The sequence below is a fragment of the Plodia interpunctella genome, chromosome 7 (genome assembly GCF_027563975.2).
Source record: "Plodia interpunctella isolate USDA-ARS_2022_Savannah chromosome 7, ilPloInte3.2, whole genome shotgun sequence".
NCBI lineage: Eukaryota > Metazoa > Arthropoda > Insecta > Lepidoptera > Pyralidae > Plodia > Plodia interpunctella.
In genome coordinates this window covers 10,355,673-10,383,318 of record NC_071300.1, presented here as the reverse complement: position 1 = coordinate 10,383,318, position 27,646 = coordinate 10,355,673, and the positions used below count along the sequence as shown (strand labels likewise).

Genomic DNA, 27,646 nt, shown 5'->3' with positions numbered 1-27,646 from the left:
CGTCGTGGATGTCGCACGATGAATATTTCAAAAGTCTGCGTATGCACCATGCAATGGGCAATTCCAACGGAATTTCCTAAGAGATGACTATGTGTCTATTTTTAGATTAATTATTCCAAGTTTAATTTACTGTCCTTATCGTTTTATCTCTATGTACTCAATGAAATGATGTATTACTAATTTGTGTTAGAATCTTAATTTTTAAGCATAATATTCTAAAGCATATTGGCGGCTTATGGGTGGCCCGAGATCCGCCCCGCCGCACCCTGACCTACAGCTACACTATAGCTTTATGCAAATCAAAGTTATGGTAAAATACAATAAGTCTAAACTATAATTATGCTTATTGAAAAGGTATGCCAAAAAACAAGTATGTCAAAATATTATTATGTCAAAAAAATATATACCTAACTCGTTATGCAAAATTATATTAGGATAAAAAATTTATGCGGAAAAAAAGGGATCCCGCAATGGGGACGCGGCCTAAATGAGTATGAATGAAATGCGATGAGAGAGAGAGAGAGAGAGAGAGAGAGAGAGAGAGAGAGAGAGAGAGAGAGAGAGAGAGAGAGAGAGAGAGACTAACCAGGGTCGTTGCTGTTGAAATATCCCTCGCCGGAGGAGCCGTAGGAAGTCCACTTGATGAACATGAGCAGCACCATGTAGAAGAACAGCAGCGTGAGGAACATGATCTGCGGTATGAACTCCACGTAGATAGAGATGCGCCGCTTGAAGTAACTGCGTGGGGAAATATATTGTGTCAAATATCTAACTTTAATACAACCATTTTACGCATGAAGCAAAAACATTTTTTATTATTTTAAACAAAGGCAAAGGCAGACGAGTGGGAAACGCGGTACCAATACCCGCTCGCACATCTAGGCCGTTCCGAATGAAATAAGACGTCTATTTATTTGTATGTTCCGTCTCGTTCTTTCAATGTCGAATACTGAAAAGAGACATTCCAAGTGAAAATTGCTAAAATAAATATCCAGAATTTTTTTAAGAAAAGAAATTGCTGAAAACAAATTGCAGTTCCCGAAGTGGTACGCTAATAATAATATTGCAATTATTTTTTTTTTTGCATTTATCTTTTACCAATCAAAAATTTCGGTAATACAATGCATGTCTATCTTCCACATTACTCCAAATCAAATCATTTATTCAGAAATTAGGCCTTCACAGGCACTTTTTCACGATATTCCAAATTAAATCATATTCACCACAGCTACAAACTACTAGCATTTCGGAACGACCGACTCACACATAGTTCCACATGGAGAGGGAAACGCCGAACAGCATGTGGAAAACGCCCAGAATAATGGAGATCTTCATCTTGTACGCGTTCATGAAGATGATCTTGTTAGCGTTCGCGAGCTAAAACAAATACAAAACAATACAGTCATATATTTAATTTTCTGGAAACTTCAAGAAATTTGATGCTTGACCGGGTAAAAAATAAAACCGGTTTTTAACCGTCTCGCCGCGGCACTCACATTCCCAGCGCGAAGCAATGTCGTGAATCAAAAATAAACACCTAAGTACAAATAATAGGGACTTGCCATTTTACAAGCAGTTGCGTTTGGTTGGATATATACGGAAATGTTTTTCGGATGAATCCGACGTTCGCAGTGAAATCCTAATCTAATATTATAAATGCGAAGTCTGTTTGTTTGTTACCTCACCACGCTTTATCCACTCAACCAATCTTCTGGAAATTTTACATACATTTCATCCCGGAAAAATAATTGTCCCGTGGGACAATCTCACGGGGGAAGTATAGTATACAGTAAATGTTATTAAGTGGTCAGTTTTGTTAATTACACGAGTATCATATTTTTTTCTTATCCATACTAATATTATGAAGAGAAAAGATTTGTATTTTTGTTTATAATGAATAAAGTCAAAAACTACTGGGTCGATTTTGATGAAATTTTGCACAGAGATAAGCGAAACCTTTTTACCCGATCTGTTAGTAAATAATATGACTGTTAAAAATAAAAATAAAAAATTCTTCGTTTCAAATTAGAATAAATGAAACCACATCTCTCACCTGCCAAACAGGATCAACGCCAAACGGATACGGCGTCTGCGTATACGCATTCGAGTCAGGATTGAGCTGCAGAATCTTATTGGATGTCAGTGTGGATTCGTTATAGTTGTTCTTCCAGGACGAGCCGAAGATGTTGAGACTCTTGGAGAAGATGTCGTTGTAAATTATACCGGTGTACATCGAGAATAACCCCATCAGAAGGATGATGTAGCGACCGCCGAAGAATATGTTCCAGATCTGATGAATGGAGAATTAATTACATTTATTGAAATTTATTATTTTTCACGAAATAATTCATTACGGCTGATTTAGTCCTAACTAATATTATAAATGCGAAAGTAAGTTTGTTTGTTACCTCTTCACGATCTATCTACCCAACCAATATTCTTGAAGTGTTGCATTCATATAGTTTGAAGTACGTTGAAAGAACATAGGGTACCTTTCATCCCGGAAAAATAACTGCTCCCGTGGGATATCACGCGGGGAAGCCGCGGGCACAAGCTAGTATAGCTATATATATATAAGCTAGCTTTTCACCCGTCCCCTTTCGTATTAAAATGGGATTGGGATAGATGAAATAAAATATCCATAGCGCGTTCAATATACACACAGCGCCATCTAGAATCATTCTTTAATATTAGGATTTCTTGATGATTTCCCTATAAGGGAACCAATAAATATTACCTCGCTGTCAATTTTCTTGGCCTGTAAAGGTTTCTCCTTGTAGCACATCCAGAATCCAAAGGCCGCCATTAAGGCGCCGTGGCCCAGATCGCCGAACATCACCGCGAACAGGAACGGGAATGTGATTATCGTGTACGGAGCTGAGGACGAAAATTATTTATCACATAGCTTTTGCCCACAACATGTGGGTAAAAATCAGTTTCCCGTGGGAGTTTCGGGAAATTCCTTCTTAGTGCTCCCCCACACTGTCCAAGGAACCTACACACCAAATTTCAGCTTTCCACGCCCAGTAGTTTCGGCCGTGCGTTATCTGTCAGTCAGTCATTCAGTAACGCAAGAGTTTTATATGTGCACATACATAATACAAAATCCATATTACATTAGTAAGAGACCAATACAAATATGTTAGTAAAATTTTAAATATGGGTTATCGCTTTGGACATGTAGGGATGCACAGCATTAAGTATTGGGCTATCCACCCTTTCTGACACCAGTGTGTTGGATGTTTATCTACGTATGTATTTGTTATAAAATATAGTATCGTTGAGTTAGTATCCCATAACACAAGTTTCGAACTTACTTTGGGGCTAACTCAATCTGTGTGATTTGTCCTTATATATTTATTTATATTTGTTTAGTAGTATTCCCAAAGAGGGTGGACGTCAGACAGGCGGACCGTAAGATAAGCAGCGGATTGTAAAATCACAGTCGAATCTTTTGAATATTTTTTTTAAGCTGAACTCGCGTTTCGGGCCTTCACAGCAACGAATACAATCAGGAACCCCTGTTCCTGATTAAGAGAAGATAAGAGAGTGAGAGAGTAGATAGATACCTGGGTTAACCTCCCGGTAGGTGGCGACACCGTACGCGTAGATCAGGTTCTGGAAGGCGAACGTGAACTTGTTGGTCCGGTTGTATGTCGGCGGGTCTTCTAGCGTTTCCATGCGGTTCAAGATCGGAGGCACCGAGCTCCCACTGCGTTCCTATGGTACAACAATGTTCAATACAGGGTGTCAGATGTCTTTAGGCGATTGGAATAAAAATCTGATCAGCTGTTCAAAAGCTGTAGCGAAATGTATATTATGAAAGTCGGGGTTTTCTTAATTTGTCTAACAAATAAAACTTGTTTACACTATGAAAAAGACTGAAAGAGACTGTATAGCATACCGTCCCCCTTCTTAAAGCCAACTGTATAGTCTCCAGGTCCAGCGCCGGCACCCAGCACTCCGCGATCAAACACTTCTGCGTCACGTCCAAGTTGAACAGGTTCAGCGTGTGGTAGATCGCCTTGATCTTGCGCACTTTGACGAACCAGTTCTTGATGTTTTTCGCAGCGGCAACCAGGACGCGGTGACGGTGGTCTTGGGTTTGTCCGAGGACCTGTGAAAGAGAAACGATTGCATGAGAACCTCTAAAAGAGAAATTATACATAAATGTGCTTCTTTGTGAGTCGATGAAAATTCTACAAACGATCTATCATATTAGTCGAACCATTACAGTGTTTATGTAGTGTTAAAATCCGATAGTGTAGGCGCTAGGATTCAGTCCTATAAAATACACAATTCTATATCCTGTCGTACGAGGTAACTAAAGATATGCAATAGCGGCATTCACAAATAAGGTTGACCTCAGGCAAGTCGCAGAATCACGGCCACACTTATAAATTCAAAAGAGTTTTATTCGGATCCTGAGCTTCGGGAAATCCAACAGACCAAAATACAATGGTTATCACTAATTTCGTTTCTCATGGAAATAGTGTTTCAGTTAAAAGACTGGAGGTTAAAGGTAAGACCTAAAATAAATAAACTATAGAATATAGAAATCGATAATAAAAATTACATTTGGCTCTGTACACCACGCTAAAAATGCAAAAAAAAAAAAAACAAAATAATTTAAATAAATAAACATGTAAATAAATATGTATAGACAAATCACACAGATTGAGTTGGCCCCAAAGTAAGTTCGAGACTTGTGTTATGGGATGCTAACTCAATGATGCTATATTTTATAACATATACATACATATATCGATAAACATCCAAGAGCCAAGTCAAACTGAAAAAGATCATTTTCCATGTTGACATCACCGGGGATCGAACCCGGGACCTCTAGCAGTAGCAGTCCGGTATGATGACCATAAGGCCACGGAGATCGTTTATTTGCACAAAATCAGGGTACAGGAGTTGTTCATCACAAAAAGAAAATAACACCCTATTTTGCTATCTGTAATAGCATGCAAATGTTAGCACATATAAAATACAAGTCAAAAAGTAAGTCAAATTAAATTTGTCAAATTAGAATTGCAATGTTAACTGAACTAAAATAAGCTAGATAGAAACACGTAGGGGAAGTCTCTGATAAGAACTAGTCACGTAAAGCCTAAATGTAGGTTATAATATAAACGATCATTTTGCACACAGTGTTCAATGAAACAGTTACTCTTATTAAGCGTATATCACTTTAATCACTATTAATCATAATACATTACTATGTATGGACATAATATATAATGCGCTGCGTTTTAGTGTGTCAAAGCCATATAAGGCCTTGTATACACTATAGATTATTTTAAATATTGGGAAAACATTTAACTTTTTAACGTCTGTGGTTGATATAATCGGCAAAGAATTTGTGAATATAACTACCGTTCCGGATGGCATCTGGTAAGTTTCGTGCAATTTGGAAACGCAGCAAGCATTATGGGCAACTTTGACTCGGGTACAAAATAGGAGTGGTATCCGTTTCCCATTTTAGGCAGGCATTTTTTAATATTATGTTTTTTAATGCTACTAAAGGCAAGGTGTATATGTACCTATGTATGTATTTTTTTACTTTTTCACGCAAAATCTACTGGACGGATTGTAAAGAAATTTGGTACACGGGAATATAACCTGGAATAACACATAGGGTACTTTTTATCATAAGTTTTGTCATCAATATATTTTTTTAATTAGCCTGACTATCATTTCTTTTTCCAATATTTTTTTATTATATGTAAAGAATTGGGTAAGTGACGAGGAAATAAGAACAAAAGTGAAATACAAATATATGGTAGGTTATCTACCTTATGCGGTGGTAATAATGACTATGTTCGATGATGTCTTCTTATTGACTGTACAACAGGTAATTTCATTAGTATAAATCATTATAAAATCCGTCGTTTAGTAACAAACGAGACGCTAATGTTAACGTTGTTTGCGCTGAGGTCACGGTTACGGTACGGGACAATAACCAATTATATTGTACTCAGTAACCGCGTGTTATCTCCAAGGACTTCGTGTCGTAGTAAATCCCAGTTTTTAATAGTCATGTTGTGTGTTACAAGCCATATAACGTGAATATAATGTGTGAATATAGCCTTTAAAAATATAATAGAGACTAATAGGAGAGAAGTTTTAATACGTTTACATACATACGTTTCAAAGTGATAAGTTATTTTAAACTAGTTGTTCGCTGCGAACTTAGACCTCACGAACACAATATACTTTTTTTATTTTATTTTTAATATTCCGAAAACGACTTAACCGATTTTGTTGCCTCACGAACTTAAAAATTCTATTGACAGATCTTACAATTCCCACATACCTTTTAAATTTCATCAAAATCAGACCAATGGTTTGAAAGTTATCGCGTTACAAACATACATACGAGAGGTACATAAATACATACAAAAAAAAATATTTTTGCTTCAATTTGTCGATTCATTCAACTACATTTCAACGCTTGTAAATTTTATATTGCCAAGATAATAACAGAAAAGTGAAACGAATTCACCAATACTGGATATTGGTGAATTCGTTTCAATACTAAAGTAACGACATGATGTTTTCAATACTAAGATGACGACAATGATCACAAATAATTTCAGTGAAAATTTCCGTTTCATAAGTATATCTGACCAGAACTAAATACAAACAATAAATCCCGTTACAATAGTAATAGCACTATATTTCAAAGGTTCACAAAGTCACAGTACCAAGGTTACACGAACCTAATCAGCTCGATTCATACAAAATCATAAACTTTACGCGCGGATGGCCTATTTTTTATGCGATTACAATAGCTAAATTCATGTTTTGTTCTGCTGACACGTACGTTATTTTAAGTAAGTAAACAAACGAAGGGCCTTGGCCTCGGTCATGATCGATTTAGTACATTTTCACATTTCATTCTAGCAAGCGATTGTGGTCTTATGGTAAAGACGCTGTGAACCGAAAAATCACAGGTTCGAATCGTCGTGCCACACGAGGTTTTATAACAATCTGACTATAATATATAATGAAGGAAACAATCGTGAGGAAACCTGCACCCTAGTTGATGATCTAGTCTAGTTGATACTAGTGTGTGAAATGGAGAATGGAGAGAACAAACTACTCTGTGTTTAATAAACTGTCGCGCTTTGAACACTTCTACATATATTCACGGGACTGCAAGGTCAATGAAACGTTATGCCGGCTCCACACTATCGTCGAACAGTTTGCCGAAAGTTTGGCGGATTCGGTACACATTGCTGGTTTTTTTATTGCGGTAAATAACAGCACTCATACTAACTACGCAATGTACACGCATTCGCGTCGTCATGTGTCCGAGTTCGGCTACAGTGTGGAGATGGCATTAGCTATCCCATCCCAACTAATATTATAAATGCGAAAGTTTGTAACATCTTTACACATTATCTATTGTTATGAAATTTGGTACACGGGTAGAATATAACCTGGAATAAGACATAGGATACTTTTATCCCGAAATTCCCATGGGAGCGAAGCCTCAGGGCGCAGCTAGTATTAAATAAAGGTTCGTGCTAGCCAAGTCCCATTACCATATACGTACGTATAGATGCACTCCATTATATTGCCCAATTGTTTTGCTCATATTCCCCAATATGAGCAAATACGACTAGGTATATTCTAGCCACATTTGGTGTCATTGAAGTATGAATACCATGTATAGTGTGCAACCACTGGAACAAGCCATTGATCGATCTTGTTCAATTCTGGTCATGACGCCATTAACAACACGGGTATGTCTATTTGCCATTCAGAGAGTATTGGTGTGTGACATCACGACATGATACACAGTACAAGTAGGCTGCGGTGACCACTTTCCATCAGGTGGGCTGCCTGTTTGCCTCCTTGGTAGTATAAAAAAAACAAGCTTTGATTGTGACTGTTCGAAGATGTTTCACGCTTTATTTCGTTTTATTAAAATAGGCGAACCAACTTAGGAAAATGTGAAAATGAAGCCTGAATGTGAAAGGAAAATGTGCCTTGAAAAACGTTGAATACAAATTTTGAAATATGACGGCGGGAGGTGGCGGATTCCTCCAGATCGCATATAGCGGTGGTGCGGTGCCACATCAGTTTGCATACCAATCTGTTATATATAATAGTAGTATTCATCTACTATGAAAACTACTATTATATGTTACTAGCAAGTGGTCCCTACCACTTGCTTCCAGTGAAGGAAAACATAGTGAGGAAACCTGCACATATTTAATCAGCACTCGAATCACAATCATAACATGTTTTGATATACTTTTTGACTATGTACATTATGTACTTTTATATATAATTAGAAAAAAACATTGTAAGAAACAATAATGCTTAACCCTTCTGGCATGATAGGGACCAACACTGTTCAAATTAGTTTCATTCGGCATTTCTTCTCAGCAGTGGTCGTTCCGAAATGGCAGCAGTTTGTAGCTTGTGAAAAATAATTATAAATATAAAAATTGACGAGAAAAAGTGCCTGTGAAGGTCTAATTTCTGAATAAATTATTTGAATTTGCACACTGATTGATTCTTAACTTGTGTGTGAAATGGAGAAGCCAATGGCAAACCACTCCATTAATAATGCTAAGAAAGTTGTGTATGTGTGTTGTATTCCACGTAATAACCACGACCCCCTACTGTTTCTAGGGGGTCATGGTCATTACGTGGTATACAACACACACACACATACATACACAACTTTCTTAGCAAAATTCTCAAAATTTCTAGGGAGAAATATGACTATAAAGAGAGAACGAATTGGACATTTATACTACAATCCACTACAGCCAGAATATATTCGTAAAAGTCATTTCAGATACCTCGATTTTATATAAATCTGACAGATACAATAAGACCTCTGGTTGGCAAGGAAGGTTTCATGGCAAGCAAGGTTTCATGGCAAGCAAGGAAACAGGCATAAAGCCCACCTAATAGAAAGTGGAAGTATTTTATATACTTACGGTGTTCAAATCCTCGATCCTGGTCATGACGCCCATAGCCATCTCCCTGCGGTCGGCCGGCGCTTCAGGGCACGGGTAGAGGGTCGCGCGGAACCCTTCGCAGATCTTCTTGACGCGCGTCTTCAACTGGTCTCCTTGGAAGAAGATGATGAACACCGACTTGTACACGTTGTCCGACTGTGGATGGTGAAGTATGTTAAAATAACTAGCTATACTCAACTGATGGTCAACTGCGTGCAATCCGAAAAAAGGACCTTGTGCTTCCTAAGTTATATACAATAACGCAGATATGCAATTACTTCCAGATTTGCATAACTCTCTCTCTCATCTGAACGTTTTCCCGGTTGCTCCTCACCCGTTGAGCGTCGGAGCCCAGGGACCGCTTCATCCAGAGGGTCGTCGGCATCCCTTGTTGTCAGACCATTGGCACGCATGTCATGCTTGACGACACCAAGACAGCACTTCTTAGCGCTCCATATGCGCGAATTTAATCGCGTTACCCTTATTTAGACCCAGGCTATTAATTTGTTATACCTTATTTTCTAATTTACCAGTATTTTAGTCCCATAAATCTATACTATTATGTTTGAGGCGGGTAATCTCCAAAACTAGCGAACCGATTTCAAAAATTCTTTCAGCATTAGAACTGTACATTATTCAAGATTGCTATAGGCTATATTTTACCTCAAAATTCCTACGGGAGCGAAGCCCCGGCCAACATCTAACATATTTATTCTAGTGGAATATTCCCACTTCAATAATTTTCGCATAAACCGCCTGGATATTGCTTGTATCGTAAATTTATTTTAATTACCGTAATGTATTTTATGACCAAACCAAATAAAGCGAAAAATCATGACATACTTTCACATCTCCTAACATTTTAAAGCTGCGTGTAAACTGAATCTAGACCTTCAAGATCGTAAAATTATCCACTCCGCTCACGCATTAATACGAGCATATCATTCATCACGCTTTAACGGACAACCCGCTGTACCGATTTTGATGAAAATGGATAAAGCTAATAATACCGAGATAAAGCACAGGCTACTTTTTTGACGCGGGCAAATACGTCTCGATCTAAAAATCTTCCCTTTAAAAATCCTTTGGCAGATCAAAAGAAAATTGCCCGTTTAAACTAAGGTACTCACAGAAGACGGGTCCTCCAATGGCATGTCGATCTCAGCCTGCCGGAGGAACACATTGCCCCGACACGCCCTCCAAAGCATTCGCTCAAAAGCTGGTATCCTCTCGCGGAGGATCACTCCGGCCACGAAACTACACACAGAAGAAGCATTAGCACATCGCTTGGTACATGTGTAGGCCACTGTACAGGCATGCTGTCTTTCGATACCCTGGGTGTAATAAAGTAGGTTTACACGAACTTAGTAGACTTTCAGCCGAATAATCAAAAGTAATTGTGTAATCGATACCGAATCTCATATGTGCCGAATAATTTTCAAAGTCGGAATATGATAAACGAAGAATTCGGAACATTTCTAAGGCATTATTGCTAGAGCAAAGATATCCTAAACTTTTGCATTGCAATTATTTTGCTAGAAAGAGCACAAGAGATCCTATTCGATTAAATAAAATTACTTTTAAAATTTAAATTTAGGCCGTTAAATTAATATTCATTGCACTTAGATACTACGTGATCAACGTTTCAATAAGTTTTCTTCGCGATGTGATGATTATGTAATCGATTTTACTCGATGGGTGTCGAAAGATTACACACATTTGCTTGTAAGTGGGCGGCGTCTATACGCCAGGGAAGAACTAGGATTCAAATGGTATCACCCAGTTTGTATGGGCGTTTGGTATACTGTAATTCACAGCACATTATTTACATTTGCAATAAATATTTTTACCTATGCGACGAAATCTGAATTTATATACAATTTAGAAAACTTAATAAAGTAAAAATATCAAATAATAAATACATCATAACTTATCTAACGCCTAGTTTAAAAGGAACTTAGTATTTTTACAATTTGAGGGTTATAATTATTAATAATCAAAATACATATTCACACATCAATTTCAACTTATGTTGAATACTAAACGCTTGTAAACTAGGCATAGTCAAGTCGAATATGCTGAAAATGGACATGCTACGAAGCTATGATACAAATATCAACAATACTAATCAGTTCATAATAATTTATGCGTGTGTGAACGCAAATAAAAAATTGTCGGCACTCGGCGATAGCGTACGTTCCGTTCGTGTAACATATATAAATATTTCGAGGTAACTGTGTGTTAAATTATTTTTTTTTCATAATTATATAAATATTGTTTCAATTATTTTACAGTTTGTGTCCATAAGTACTAATGTATTTAAGATTAGGAATTTCCCAAGAAATATTTTTTTATATTTTCTTGGTCACATATAAATTTTAAGTACCTGTCTATGATAATGTGCAATAAATAATTTTGTATTGAACATTTCAATATACGTAAGTAACATAACAGCACATCAAATATAATGTTGATTAGGTTTAGAATTATTAAATTGACTATTTCATAGTCTCGAAAAGATATCTTATGAACAGAATGCAACTAGAACCAATGCCATTTTAATTGACTTACAATATACCTAGATAAGTATGTCCAAATTCACACATTTGAGAATTCAAACTGAAGACGTTTGATTCAGTTGTACAAAAACAATATAATAATGTGACTTGGAACATTATAATTTAGTGAGACGTATACAAAATAATATACTTCTAAATTTAATTTTTTCACAAATAAACTTTTTTTTTCAATAAATGTAATACGAGTGTGAATAAAAGAATAGAAACCAGTAGGAGAACAAAATGTATACAAAGTACATTTCATTTTGTGTGAAAGAGTAAGAAACGTATACACATACATCCTAACAAACTTTCGCATTTATAACACTAGTAGGATATTCATAGAGTTGTGAATTTCAAAGTGGCGCCAGTAGTATCAAAAATTGGCAACATGTCAAAGGCGCGAAGTCATTGAGATAGAAAACTGTAGGTTATACGGCTATCTCTGTCTTGTTGGGTAATGTCTACATTTATATGCAAACCCTACAACTGCGGAATGTCGCCACTTAGGACGTAATCTTGTATTTAACTATTAATGCTGAACATTCATTAACAGTTTGTAGCAAATTTACATAGAGAAAGGAAATCAATTAGTTTATTTAAAATTTACTTATAAATATATGTATTATAACATATCTATGACGATCTCGGCGGCGCAGTGGTAAAGTGTTTGCCTCTGAACCGAGAGGTCCCGGGTTCGATCCCCGGTCGGATCATGATGAAAAATAATCTTTTTCTGATTGGCCCGGGTCTTGATGTTTATCTATATATGTATTTGTTATAAAATGTAGTATCGTTGAGTTAGTATCCTATAACACAAGTCTCGAACTTACTTTGGGGCTAGCTCAATCTGTGTGATTTGTCCTAATATATATATTTATTTATTTATATCACATGGATCAACCATAAATAAAACTACCAAAATGGAATGTGAGAATCGTTATCTTTCAATCGATAACCTACTTTTAGTTACCGATATTCATATCTAAAATGGAAGAAGTGGGTTACAACAAGAACTGTTTATATAATGTGGTGTACCTGAACTGTAAAACCAACGAAGCAACATTTGGCTACATTTGTCACCATTAATTTCAGTCGTTTCAGATATTAAGTTCACTTGATTCGAGAATAAGGAAAATTTTATTTATGAATGTATAATTTAATTCTATAATCACTGCCAGACAATACAGTAGTGTTATTTCTGTGTGTATAATAGTTTATCAATGCAATTAATGTAATAAATGTATTATAAGTTTATATGGCTTCGACAACGCTGTCGCGAGACAATTCAATGTAAGTACATAAACATCTGACAACATAAGATAATAATTATAAAATTATTTTATACATGGATGAAATTTAAAACCAAAGTATACATTTGCAATCTAAATCAGTAAAAAAAAAATACTTCTTAGTTTATAGCAAATAATAAAGCCATTAGGTTTTATAGTTTTGGCAAACAAAAAATATTCCTATTGTAGAGATGGAAAAGGAAACGTCTCAGAATTTCCTAAGATCTTATCTTGATTTACTAAAACGAGATGTAGGTAGGTAATTTGTTAAATATAAAACCGTACATCCCGCAAAGTATATATTTTAAATCATATTTACGACGATTTTCATCTGTATTTTAGGTGAAAAGATATTGAAACAATAAAATGATAAGATTAAAATCTCAGATGTCATCATTTTTCCATTGCGATTCCACGATAAAAATAAGGGCTTTTTAAGGGCTTTACAACTATATAACATTCGTAATGTATCATATTATGATAAGACCGACCTTTTTGGAGATTATATTTCACTTTTATCTGTATACGAGAACTCAATCCTTATGTTAAACATAATAAAGTATAATATTGTGTATGTTTTTATTTTATTGAAACAGAATTCTCAAAGCTTATTTATTTTAATTAACTTGTTCAATATTTAAGAATTGCTTGTGATAATTTGTTTTGTGAACTACAATAGGGAATGGATATACATACATATTTAAATGCGTATGTATCGGGATGAATGATTTTTCAGAAATAAAGTCACTGAGTATTTTAGGAGTAAATTCGTCCTCCTAATTTTTAATATATATATATAAGACCTATATTTGTTAATTGACGTCCTTGGAGAAAAGGCTGCGGTGAAGTTTGTTGCGCCGCTTCTTCTTCACTTGCGCTTTGGAAGCCGGCAGTAGACTTAGTTTATGTAATTTTTTTGACGTCAATAAGTGATGTATATCATCCTAAATTGAATAAAGAATTTTGAATTTGAATTTGGAGTCCTACAGCCAGGTAACCGAGGGCTGCAGATGATGATGAACAAGTATTTTTAAATATTCATGAAATCCCCAACGTAAAAAGCAATGATTCAGAAAACCCGAGGCATCATGTGATACTCAACCATATTTGAATAACATATATTTGCCAATTAGCACTCTCTTCTCACAATTCTCATATATTGACACAAACAAACGACCATTCTCATAATAATCGTGAGAAAAACTGAACTAATGGTTTTTACATTTACAGTCAAATGCACAGCACACTGCATGAAATCATTACAAAATCGCCTCTACTGCATGGAGTACAGGGTGAGTGGAAGCGCGCCTGACTGTCCATTTAAAATTTAATTTCTCCCTCCCCATTAATTTCAATGCGGTGGTAACAGAAAATTACAGGTGTGATTTGACTGTACCTAAATTTGTATGTATAAGTATTGTTAAATTATTTGCTCGTGTTTCATGAATATCAATACTTGGTATAATGCAAAAGGAAACATGCTAAACGATGCTGACTACTGACAAGTGAAATCAGATGTTTAGTTGACAAGCTGAGTGTCAAATATGATTTGTTCAATATTATAATCAAAATAAACATTAATTATCACGTTCTTGTTATGCCATTTATAATTAGGGAATTAATTTTTGAATTAAATAAATTCATACAAGATGTGTTTTTAATGTTAATTTTACTGCTCGAGGAACGGGGGAAAAACCAAAGCGTGCGTGGATGAAATTAGGGCAGGCTTTTGTCCGCCACTGGGATTAATAATTTAATGAGAAAACTTAGAGAAAATATCACAGTATCAAGATTAAATGAATGAATGTTGCTTCTAATCCTACAGATGTTATAAATCCGTCAAAATTTATAGACAGTACATGGAAATGACACATCGAATGAATTATTTATGAATGTGTAAAATTTTCCAGCTGGCCATACAAGGTCGGTGTCATGTCTTCCGACGTGGCAGCTACATGTGTCAGAAATTGAAAAGTAGGTCGTTCACAAATAGGATTGGACACTAATTAGGATCAAGCGACAGCTGTATCAATAGATTTAGTATATGTGAAGTATACGTATAGATTTAATATGCCTGACCTATGTATGAAAAGGAAGAGATTTAGTATATCTAAATCAGTGTCACATATAATGTGAATACGAGAAATTAACTAAGGATAACGACAAAGCGAAAAGGAGACGAAAAATTAGGTAAGCGGGCTTGGACTCCAACGCACTACAGCCAAAGAAACAACCGAGAAAACGCCCAAATGAAAGAGAGTGATATGCTGTTGACTGTAATTGAAATCAAAATCAAATCATTTATTCAGAAATTAGGCCTTCACAGGCACTTTTTCACGTCATATTCTAAATTAAATGATGTTTACCAAAGCTACAAACTACTAGCATTTCGGAACGACCACTGCTGAGAAGAAATGCCGAAAGAAACTCATTCAAACAGTGTTGGTCCCTATTATGCCAGAAGGGCTTACCATTTTTTAAATATAAAGCTTAGCTTAGCTAGGAAGACTCCAGTCTCCTGGCCTTGAGTCTGGGAGACTGAAGTGCCGTCTGAAGCACGACTTCCCGATGACGTGAGGCGTCGCCTTGGCAACGCACCAAGTCTGAACGTAAACGTGAACGTTATTAGAATGGCACACGTAAAGGAATGCCTTCCGAATGGACGGATTGCGTTCAACTCAAAGGTATTTTCGCAAATATTTGCGAAATAGTTATAATAAATTAATTTAAAGCACAAGGTGATTTCTTAATTCAATATACTTTCTGTAATCTCAAAAATATCCACAACAGAGTTCAACTTAACGAGCTATGAATGAGCAATTCAAACGACCACTGGTTTGTAATCCACCTATATATCATATCATTTTTAGGAATTATATCCCTATATCCTCATTACCTTATATATCCAGTCCATATCTATGTTTCCATTGATATTATAAATAAAAAAGTCTGTCAGTTACGGTTTCATGTCTAAACCTAAACCACTAAACCAATTTTGATGCAAATTAATATGAGTATAGCGTAAGACCAAAAGTCAAACATATGCTACTCATTTCTAAAATTCAACTCCCTAGGGCTGAAGTTTGAATGAAAAACAAATAAGATATTTTTTTTGCTGCGGTTGAAGTCGCAGGCAACAACTAAAATATAGTATACTTAGAAAAAAACCAATTTAAAGATAAATATTATTTAGTGTTTACAGGAAATCGACCACCGATTCGCACGTCATTAAGGGTGCTAAATGGTATAATTTTTTACTCTAAAATTATGATAATCACCAGGAAAATCAGCAGCAATATTTCATCATACTATGATTGTAGTGTGAAATTGGGTCGATAGGGAAATAATAATAAAATAATCGTGTTTACCCCAATAGGTAACAAGAGGATAAACTTTTTTGTTTTTGATTATGAATCATCAAGCCGTTATCATAATGTGACGATCCACGAGAAAATGTACCACATGGATGAAAATCGGTTACGACATATACGCATGCGCTTCTATAATAAAAATGCGCAAGTGAAACGTCTTAAACGACATCCCTCCATAACTACTTTTTCTCGTGGAACGTCACATATATGAACTACTTTTAAAATCATTATTGAATCATCATAAAAATTCATGCCAGTCTAATTCGAGAATGTTCTCATTATAAATCACACACTCGCAGTTAATGACACTACAGAAGTGCAATGTGCCAATAATTGTTGAGCACTTATAACAAAAAATTATATGGTTTTGAATTCTTCAACATTATCACTCGCTAGATACTTATCCACACATGTCACTCTTGCTTTTTCTAAAGTCCTCAAAAATGTGTTGTAAATTATGTTATTAGTGTCTTCTAATCTTTTTTTATTTGTTTCATCTAACACAGTTTTATTTTTACTTTTCTTTCGGGCAAAGGTCAAAAAATATCCATACGCATTACGTAAGCTGCGATATGTTGGCAAACTGTGTACATTACTGAGTTTTTAATACGATCTTTGCGTTGACAAACGACAAACTAAGCAATGCATGTGGATTAATCGTAACGTTGACTATAATTAAGACAATACCAAGTCACATTATCGTTATTGTATTTATAAACATACAACCAACATCTTCAGATTCACTTGATGTGAAACATAGAGATACCCGTGTTATTTTGCCGCGAATAGTTAATACGTGAAACAACAGATTGTTGTTTTACATTTTAACTATATTAACATTTTAATCGTACAGAATCATAATTTCATTTCAATCTTATGTCCAAGGTTATATTAGATAACTCAATTAAATTTCATCAACCAACCATTAATACAGAGATAAAAACATCATTAACAATTTTAATATTCTTCCTGAGTAATTTTTCAAGATCGCATCATCCAAAACTGTGTTTGCAAAACTGTAAAACCCTATCCTGTTAAACTGCTGAATAGAAGAAGTAATTGGGAAAGAATACAAATTACAATTACACGGACGAATTTCTCGAAATACTCGCGAAATCGGATCTTGGGGGATGGTCTGTATTTGTTGATAACCAGTGTCAACAATCATCAATAGACATAGACAATACGATAAGAGACACTGTTATCTATTATGTAAAACACTTGATACACCAACCAACTGAATTTTGAAATCAATACACAACTAAATAAAAAGAAAAGTAAAAAGAAACATTTCTTTAGAATTCGTATGGAGGGTAAAATGTAGAACTTCTAAAATTTTTTGACGACCTCCGTGGCCTAATGGTCATCACGCCGGACTGCTACACTGGAGGTCCCGGGTTCGATCCCCGGACAAGGCAACATGAAAATCTTTTTCAGATTGACCAGGGTCTTGGATGTTTATCTATATGTGTATATGTTATAGAATATAGTGTCGTTATGTTAGTAAGCCATACCACAAGTCTCGAACTTACTTTGGGGCAACTCAATCTGTGTGATTTGTCCGTATATATTTAAAATTTTACGAGTAAATGTCTACTGTAATGTTGCATTGATATCACATCGAGACTTAATGTTTGCACGTACAATTTCTGAAATAACGCTACGAAACTATTTTTCGTGCCTATTGATTTCATAATGAAAAATTTTGCTTTCTATTGGAAGCCCACTATATTAATATGTGACATCAAAGTATAGAAATTTTAAAATATCAACCGGAACGACCGTGATTGAACACAGTGGTACAATCACTAATTATGTGATTGTATTGTACTACAGTACTACCTACCTAAACGTCCATTACGTTATGTAAGTTGATTGACGACAAACAGACAATCAGCCTTTTTGCCAACGTTTTTATGTTCGTGATTGGCGTATACTACATTACGTCTGAATTGTGTTGTAAAAAAGCCAGAACCGTTAGCAAATACTATTTCTAAACTCACCGGCTATATAATATCGGCAAACAATTCGCCAAACGTTGGCAGATTCGCCATACGTTGCTGGTGATAAAAGCTCTCATACAAACTACTCAACGTTGATTCATTCGCGTCGGCATCTATCTGAGTTAGGATAGTATAGTGAGTAGCCATTAACGCAAGTCTATAGCTATTGCCCTATCTACTTTTGATTAAAATGCTATGTCGATCAGATTGATCTTTGTCTTTTCAAGATGTTATTCTAAATTTTCTTTCAATTGCTGAAATAAGCAAAACGAATGGTCTTCAATAGAAAACAACATTCAAAATATTATTTTGAAATAACATTAAGGTTATCTTTGAGCTTTTTAATCGTTACAATGCTACAAACACGACGACCTCGGTGGCGCAGTGGTAAAGTGCTTGCCTCTGAACCGAGAGGTCCCGGGTTCGATCCCCGGTCGGGTCATGATGGAAAATGATCTTTTTCTGATTGGCCCGGGTCTTGGATGTTTATCTGTATATGTATATGTTATATGTTATAAAATATAATATCGTTGAGTTCGCATCACTTAACACAAGTCGAGACTTGTGTTAAGTGATGCGAACTTACTTTGGGGCTAGCTCAATCTGTGTGATTTATCCTAATATATATATTTATTTATTATTTAAATACAAACAAGGGGAAAACAAAGAAAAAAAGGATTTTCCAGGTGATTTGTAGATGCTGCTTTTTGCTATTCTCTATGGATGGAGGATGTGACGTCGTCGTTGTCAACGCGTTGCGCAACTTCACTGCAAAAAAACTGTTATGCTTGATGCAAACTATGCGAATTGGTAACTCCATCAATCAATCAAGTTTTTTGTCACATATTCCAGGCGTGATTTAACAACAATATCTATTAACGATTAGTTACGAATAAAATAGGGAAAAATAAAGAGCTTCTCGTGTCTTTATTCAACAGTTAGGGTCACTGGAAACAGACAATCGTGGTAGGAAAACATATTTGGTAAAAAGCAAGATCCCCTTATAGTCACCGGCAATATTTTGAAACATGAACAGTTGAGACCGTCGACCCAGCTCGTGACTGACAAATTGACACACAGCTGCAGAACCAACATTGATGATCTGCATCGAGTTAGCGAGCGTTCGTTGATTGTCTCTGATACTTTCCAAATGCAAAGTTGCAATTTGGCAGCATTACGGCGCCATTTTTGTTTATTTGGTATAGATTTAGTGAATTTATTTGATTGTATAATAGAAATGTGGGTAAGTACATAAAATGTGTTGTTGCTTCTACTTTTGCAAGTATTAAAAAATATATTTTTTGTTTGCATATTTTTTTTATTAATAATGCCGGACAAAGGCCTCCTAGGTCTATAAAAGAAGTACTAGTACTTTGCAACTTCTCCTTGTTCGTATGTTACTAATTATCACCATAACAATAGAATATGGAAAACAATAATTAATGATAATCTTCATTGCTAAATTAAATAAATCATTGCTATTTTATACAATTCTCAAGAATATGTATACCCTTTGTTGATGTCCGCTACAAAGCAATAAAATTGAATGCGACCCGCATCCTTCCAGATTAGTGGAACAATTCAACAAAATTTTTACGATTGCATCGAATTGATAAAAGTATTCTCACGATAGATATCTATAACTCATAGATATCTATCGTGTCTAAATCTTAAAAAATATCTAATGATAAATTCAAAGAACTATTATCATATTACGTCATATCCACAAACAATATAACGCTAACGCAGATGAAATACTGAGAAAGGTGAATCGGGAAATAACGTATATGCCTAAGTATTTGTAAGAAAAGTATTACATTGAAATCAAAGATTTCTGACTCTTTGGTCAAGCAAAGTAAAATGAGTTAACCCAAATATAGACAGCTGTGTATGTGAGCTAGCAAACTTAATAAACTTGTAAAATGAAAAGACAGAACAGACACAGAAGCAGTAGCGTTTCATACCGCGAAACTGAAGAAAGGTTCTTAACAAGAATATGTAACGTAAGTAAGTAAACCTTGAATCCTATGGAGCCAATAGAAAAGAAGAAGAAGAGCAATAACTGTAGAACGTTACTAATTTGAAAAGAAGATTCAAATGGACACTAATTTGAAACGGTCGTTTACTGGTGTGGAATGTGTATTTTTCTATCAAGAGTCATAAATTACTTTGGCCATATTTCTCCTTGCTAAAGGCAACGTGGAATGGAAAACGAAACAGTAGATCAACTATAATAAAACCAATCTGAAAATTCTTATAAATATATATGAACTATTCACACCGGACATAGCTGGCTAAACAAAGCAGTACATACGAGATAACAAACTGCAAGTATTTGTAAACACGCCTGGAACAATAGATGCTATGGTAAATGATACGTGGGTGAAGTGGAGCCGACAGTATCCATTAGACTTGACGACTATGAGGATATATTTTTAGAGCAAATTAAAATTCTAGTTGTGAGCTGACAATATTCTCCAAAATCTATACGAACTACAGAAAGTATACAAAAATTAATGTAAGCTCCACATTGTCGCCGAACCAACATTGCGTACTTTGTATTGGGCGCAATTAAAAACCAACAATGTATGACGAATCCGTGAAATCCACGATATTGTGTACCCGGCGTAAGATACTCCCGAATTTAGTGTTCATCCAATCATTAACAAGTTACAAAGTAAGTCTTCAAGGTTTGGAAACTTAAATACCAAAACCATAAGAATGTTTATTTAACACATAGTTTAATTTTATTTTGCCAAATGATGCCCTCGAATGACATTTTACAGATTAGATTTGTATGAATTATGTGCATGTGACTTATATCAGTGGTCACACAATTGAAACAATTGTGGTTGTTATTAAATATAATGTCTGAGTTTCGATCTTTTTTGTGTGATTCATAAACTCAATTTAATTGGGGAAGTCCAGAAACCACGAACAATTTATTACATTCTGCTGCATAATTTCAACCGCAACGTATAAATTGCCTTTTATTGGGGGTTTTTATTTTCATAAACAGGTTTTTATTACTTCCTTAATAGTAATTATAGGAATGAATAAAAATATATTACATACCTAAATTACCGGATAGCATCAATATCTATATTGATCTATTTAATTCTTTTCTTATTTATTAATAGCTAGATAAAAAGGACGGAATCTGCTACATATAAAATTTACAGAATTCATCGAAAAAACATTATCTATAAAGAAACACACAATAAACATAAAAACAAAATCCACAACACACATAGACCAATTCATTACAAGCAATCTCCGCTCTGCGTGGGGATTAAATTTGATCCACATTTTTCTCAGATAAAAAATATCCTTGAGGCTTAAGAGAAGTCGTCTGACGACGGTGATACGGGATATCATGTTTTGGTTTGATGCGTTGTTATCTAAACAAGGAAATCTTACGAATCTAATCACACCGTGGAAGAATTCACAGAAATCACGATATATCGAAATGACGGTATTGACATAGAGCAGAAATAGAATGTTTGTATTATTACGTACTTAAGATGATGAAAGATGCCGCCTACAACATATAAATAGAGGGATTTTTCATAGATATCTTTATCTTTCGTAGACAAGGTCTAAACTAGAGACGAAATAATTTAAAACAAACTTGTATAGCATAGGATATAATCTAAGAAACGATTGTTCAAACAAAATTTAAAATGTGTACAAACAGCGCCTGATAGAAGAGAAGTCAGACGTATACAAATTACTGAAACACTTTCTGACACAACTCGTGAGCAGGTTATAAATATTGATAGGCAATTCCGCAGTAGACGGACAACAGATCTTGGGATAGCTCATTAATGTAGTGCCGAGACGTGTCCATTGTGATGCTAAACGGAACAATACTCTATGCACGATAAGACGCCGTGTACCATGAGGAGACGGCACGGCTATGGAAGATTTTGATACTAATTCGACTGTGGATTGTTTTACACACAACGTAGTAAATCACGATAAATCTAAAAACGTTGTGTATGTAAAGCTGAAAGCTAACTTATTGTTTATTTCTTCAAACAAAGGTCACACCCATGCATACAACACGAGAAGACGAGCCTACCAGTCTTATGCGAAGATATTTTTTGTGAATAATCACAAAAAATAAGAAAAGTTACAAATATACATTTCATATATCTATTTATATGGAAAAATATTCAAGAGCAGTTCTAATTGTGTAACGGAATGAATTTCAGTTCTAGAGATACATATGTATCTATTACTTTATTAGTATTAGTACCCATGAAGTGGGTTTAATTGTTTCGTGGAGATTGTAATTACAATCCTTGATCTTCTAAGGTTCAAGTAAATGATTGGATACGTTTCATTTCATTTATAAAACAGGCCTCGGTGAGGACACGACTAATGAATTGGACGTTCGGGCACTTTAACAAATTAAATTTGTAATCGTAGAATATGGGGGTATAAGTGGTAGAAAAAATATATCAAGTTTTCACTAATGCTTCAAAAAATCAAGACATGTGTTGGATTAAGATATTTTGAAAGGAGATGGAAAGAAACGGAGTTACTTTTTGTCTCGTTTAGTGTCCGCCAAAGGGTTAATATAAATATAAACAACACTAATTCTAAGGAATCATTAGAATAATAAAAGAAAATATAATTTTTAAAACGATTGATGCATCAAGCAAAACTTACCAAAACCAAAATGAAAATAATTTTTATTACACTGTAAAGACCCTGTACCTAGGCTTGGTGGTTGACGTCATTGAGCGCAATATATAATTATTACCCTCCTTTTGTAGTCGCGAAAAATATAACGTGCGCTAACTTATTTATCAACGCCATTCTTAGACCAGCCAAGGTTGCTTTTGTAACTTTACCTATTCACACTTGGACAAAAAGATTGAATTGTTCTATTCATATTATAACAATGAAATAACACGGGTAAGCTGAAAATGGAAATATGCACAGAAATTAATATCTAAAACACTCGTACCAGGACGCTGTTAGATCACTTTCTAAAGAAAGTATTCGAAAAGGTCACACTTTTTCTATTCAAACAATAAAAATCAAGGGATTAGAACAAGTGGGAATTAATAACACTAAAATATTGTCATCACCAGTTTAAAAGAACTTGGCAGCTGTGCACTTAGAAATAAAAGAGTGCGATTTTTATTGCACACATCATAGATAAATGGATAACACAAAACTGCATGCGCATCAATGCACGCCTCATGATATTTACGTAAATATTGCATGAAAATGTGGGCTTACTTGTAAATGTTTTTTACTTACACATAAACAATTTATCTAGTTTGTATTTCGAAAAGGTTTTACAAAGTATTAGATACTAAGTCCGTGTAAACTTGGTGGCGAGAATAGAAAAAATGTGAGCACGAAAAACCGAAAATTTCAGCATTTACAATATTCGCACCTAAGGCCATTATCTATTCTTGAAGTCCAGGTTACCTTCCGCACATAGATAAGTATAATAAGTGATACTGAAGGGTTAGTAAGTAAGCATAGTGATAAAGATATAGTGGTAAATTGAGAAGTCCTCAAATTTACAAGAATTAGAAGGCAAAACTCAAAACAGACATATCTTAATTTTCTCGCTCATTTTAAATTTACGTGCATAAAAAACAAACGAAATGCTAAAACTGCTGCTGCTTAAACTAAAAGAGTTAACGATATCAATTTGCAGTACAAATGTCTGCATTTTTTAAAATTTAATGCAAAAGAAAAGTTTTTAAAAGCAAGTTACATCAACGAGATTGAGAATAAATGTCATCTACAAACGCTGTCTTGAGTTTAGGCTCCCAATATATTTCGACCGAATCGAAAAAAGCTAAGCCTGTCTCCGAATGTACAGATAAACACATAAACTTATCTAAAACACTATAATTTTACCCGCCACAACTACAGACCCACTACAGTAATATTACATTGACTACTAACCAAGGCAGGAATTCCAAGGATTCTTGCTTATCCCGCATACTAGAGAATCAAGCAAAAATTTTAGCCAAATATATTATAGTGCTACACTGTAACAACCAATTTTAAATTTGAGACAATATCTTGCTAAAGCGACTTTATTAGAAGCTATATTAATATCATCAGTTCTTGTATTTACAAAAAGGACTGTGGGGAATTTTAAATTTTCAACATGCATTAATTTTTCAGTTAATGTTCTATGAAAGAGACTTTGTAAGAATTGATTGACATTATATTAAGTTAACAGTTAAACTTTTATCTGTTGCAATTATTTTAACAATGTAACGAAGATTTATCTGGGATCCTTGAAAGTGTTCACATGCACCGGTAGCATCAGTAACGTAGTAAAAGTAGTAAATAATAGGAAACGACATAATATGTAGATAAATTTTATCAAATAATAAAAATATCAAGTTTATGTGAACACCTTGATTGATAGCGACATGCCACGTCCGCGTGAAGTTTTTACGCATAAAATTTTACGTATATAATTCGCATAATAAGGACCAACGACGGGGGTTTCTTACGTCTGTATCTCTTTAATCAAAGAGAGACAGATCTTAGAACAACAGTGCGACAGCTGATCGTTTTAAAGTGATTAGTGATTTAATTATCCTACGCGTCGGCAGACGTAACGTGTTGCTACATAATCAGGAAGGGATTCATGTGACACAAGTAAACTGTAGCTGATACATCCATCATTTCTGCTAAAAGGATTCGCAAAGAAACGGATGACAACAATAAATAGGAATTTTCAAATTTCAATGCAGTTCGTGCCGACAATCGAAATAACAAGTTCATAAAATTAAGCCCTCTACCCGTTTGGCATCAAATTATGAACATACGTAGCAAATTAGAAAGCTTAAAAATGCATTGCGAGTCATAACCAGATTTGAATTGAGAATTTTTGTTGACCGTGACTGGATGCAATTTCATGTATACATCTTGAACAGCTACAGTTTAGTTGCAGTGCGAATTTATGTGGGAGTGAGTTACTAGTGTAGTATGTACACACGCATACATACCCTAGTTGGACGTGCCCGATATGTCTGTTCGGGTCGTCGGAAATCAGCGCGCGCGTCATCGACTCAGTGGTATTCGCACCACCCTCGTGCTATCGGACAAACATAGACATATACAAATGCCCGGACGGCACAAACGAAGCCAGAACGTAATACAACAAACAGGGCATCGTTATATGTATCCGTTCGTCTGTTGTAGTAAAAAAGTAGCGCCAACGTGTCCGGATATCTTGTGCTGTACCTAGCTAGAAGCTACAATCTTTCTAAAAAATTTTGTTAGTTGCTACTCCATCTGTGTTCAAATTACAGTGTATTTAAACTAGTGTAGATATAAACGTAGTGTATCTCCTGTGATCTAAGACTACTTGGTAACAAGAACATAAAATCATAATGGCATGCATATGACATGTATACAGAAAGCATGACGAAATGAAAACGGAAAAATAAATACTGATAACACGTCTTCGTTCATTCGACCTGGTTACAATCCTTGGAGGACTTCAAAAATAAATCATGTTCGGAAGGCTGTTAGTTCAAACTCACTCAGGCAGCAGTGGTTAGATCCACAGGGTCCATTCTAGCCGGATGAGGATCGAGATGTACTCGGCGCTACGATAAGCTATCATTCCATCACACATTAAGTCAAAGAGAGGTGTTATGTTGATGATATACTATAAACCGGCCGACTCCAATGCTTGCCTGAGTGGTGATCGGTAGACTCCCGTATCAGCGTCACAGTACAAGCGCTGCAAAAATAATAACGCTCTAGGACTTGCTTTGACTTGGTCAAGTCAAAGGGGTCCAGAGAGCGAGTAAGCCGCGGTGACTCTCTCAAGTGTACTTGGATCAAGTAACCCTTTCTTTCTAAATAAACGTTACTTTGGAAAGATATGGGAATGAAAAGACAAATTGGTATCTGCGTCAAAACTGTAATACGAAGGATTAAAATTCTCATGAAAAATTGCACAAAAAGTCCACAAAAGGCAAGTAACATATTAATCCGAGTAAGTTCTGGTGAAATTTAAATACTTGGTCCATGAAAGTTACTTGATGCAAGCTAACTTGAAAGTCCCAACGCAGCATCGTAATCAATCTGGCATACCCCAGTTTGAGCGCTTGCCCTCCCGCCATGAGTCCCTCCTCCCCTAGCAGAGTGACTTGTTCCTCCTCGCGCGACGGATCCGCCATCTTGTGCACACACACGCCAACATGGCGTCAAGGTCAGAGGGCCAATGTCAATGTCACATTTCAACGACCGTGAATTTCAAGCGTGAAGGCGATTTGATAGTAGATTTGTGTCATTCTACGTTGTAACTGTTAATAGTAACGGGCAAGAAAAACCACGGAAAAAATTTTAACATATAGTGAAATACAAAGGCAACATGTGAAAAAATGTGTTCACAAAGAAACATGTAAAGTTTTTTAATTAATGGGACACTTAATTAATTATTGTTCAATGAGTACTTTGGGTAAATAGAGTGTAAGCATCTGTATTCTCGGTATATTGAAACGTGACATTGCCAAAAGCCGCACAGTTAGAAGAAACGAACCTAAAAAACTAAATCTTTTGAAGCCCACAATCTGACATACTATTCAAAACATCAAGTAGATAAGACCCACGACCTTTTTTAAATTGAAAATTATTTTTTTAAATATAGATATTAGGGTGAGTTTAGTTTCCAATGATACTGTTATAGTGCTGCCTAGTTATATAAATATCGCAATTGAAATAAAATAGTTTAAATGAAACATCGACGAAAATAAGGGTAAAATTAAATAAATAATAAATGATGATAATTATGAATAAAAAGTCAAGTACATAGTCGATCGTGGAGCTATTTTTTTTCTACAACAGCAGTTGTAACCTTGTAGTAATACAATGTTTTAGAGTTTGGGCCTATGACCGAAGTTAGATCAACTAAATAATGCTTGATTAGGATTTGCGGTCATTAAGACTATGATGCTGTAAAATGATGATCGATTTAATGTAGACTGGCTCTTTGTAGGGTTGCCAGCACACAAAAATATTTCAGTAAGACGTTGTCAACTTGTTGAAATAACTGTTGTCTTGTAATATAATATACAAAGCAGTTCCTCATTTGTTTATATTTTACTGCACAATAAACACGGATAAACATTGCAACGATGTTGTTGTTATGGTGATTGCTCCACGCAATAACTTAAACTATTAATTTAAACATGCAATATGTATTTGTATATATAAAAAATAAATGTGATTAGATATATTTAAACGGTTCGCATAATTTTAAAAAGCATGCTTTCGTTTCAACGCTTGTAGATTGTTGAAAGTGTTTAAAGATTTTAAGAGCTGGCAACTCTACGTATCACCAAATATTGTTCCATAATCGAGCAACGCCAAACATTACACCATTTTACAACGACCATTTCCACTATCTTATCAACCGATAAATTT

The 27,646-nt window shown here is 35.2% G+C and overlaps 1 protein-coding gene across 4 annotated transcripts in view; it reads right to left on the bottom strand.

Annotated features, from left to right (window-relative positions):
• Positions 1 to 27,646, bottom strand: part of LOC128671095 (V-type proton ATPase 116 kDa subunit a 1-like) — a 43,087-nt gene that overhangs the window by 8,348 nt on the left and 7,093 nt on the right. Inside the window, exons 4-13 of one of the 4 annotated variants that reach the window (XM_053747251.2) lie at positions 25,216 to 25,304; positions 24,155 to 24,193; positions 10,121 to 10,247; positions 8,970 to 9,146; positions 3,905 to 4,117; positions 3,570 to 3,720; positions 2,738 to 2,877; positions 2,054 to 2,290; positions 1,265 to 1,377; positions 587 to 738 (exon numbers count right to left, since the gene is read on the bottom strand). In XM_053747251.2, the coding sequence (XP_053603226.1) occupies positions 587 to 738; positions 1,265 to 1,377; positions 2,054 to 2,290; positions 2,738 to 2,877; positions 3,570 to 3,720; positions 3,905 to 4,117; positions 8,970 to 9,146; positions 10,121 to 10,247; positions 24,155 to 24,193; positions 25,216 to 25,304 (1,438 nt within the window). Of the gene's footprint in view, positions 1 to 586; positions 739 to 1,264; positions 1,378 to 2,053; positions 2,291 to 2,737; positions 2,878 to 3,569; positions 3,721 to 3,904; positions 4,118 to 8,969; positions 9,147 to 10,120; positions 10,248 to 24,154; positions 24,194 to 25,215; positions 25,305 to 25,911; positions 25,959 to 26,314; positions 26,401 to 27,646 lie in introns of all 4 variants that reach the window. The other 3 variants (XM_053747253.2, XM_053747254.2, XM_053747252.2) reach the window with 3 other exon arrangements.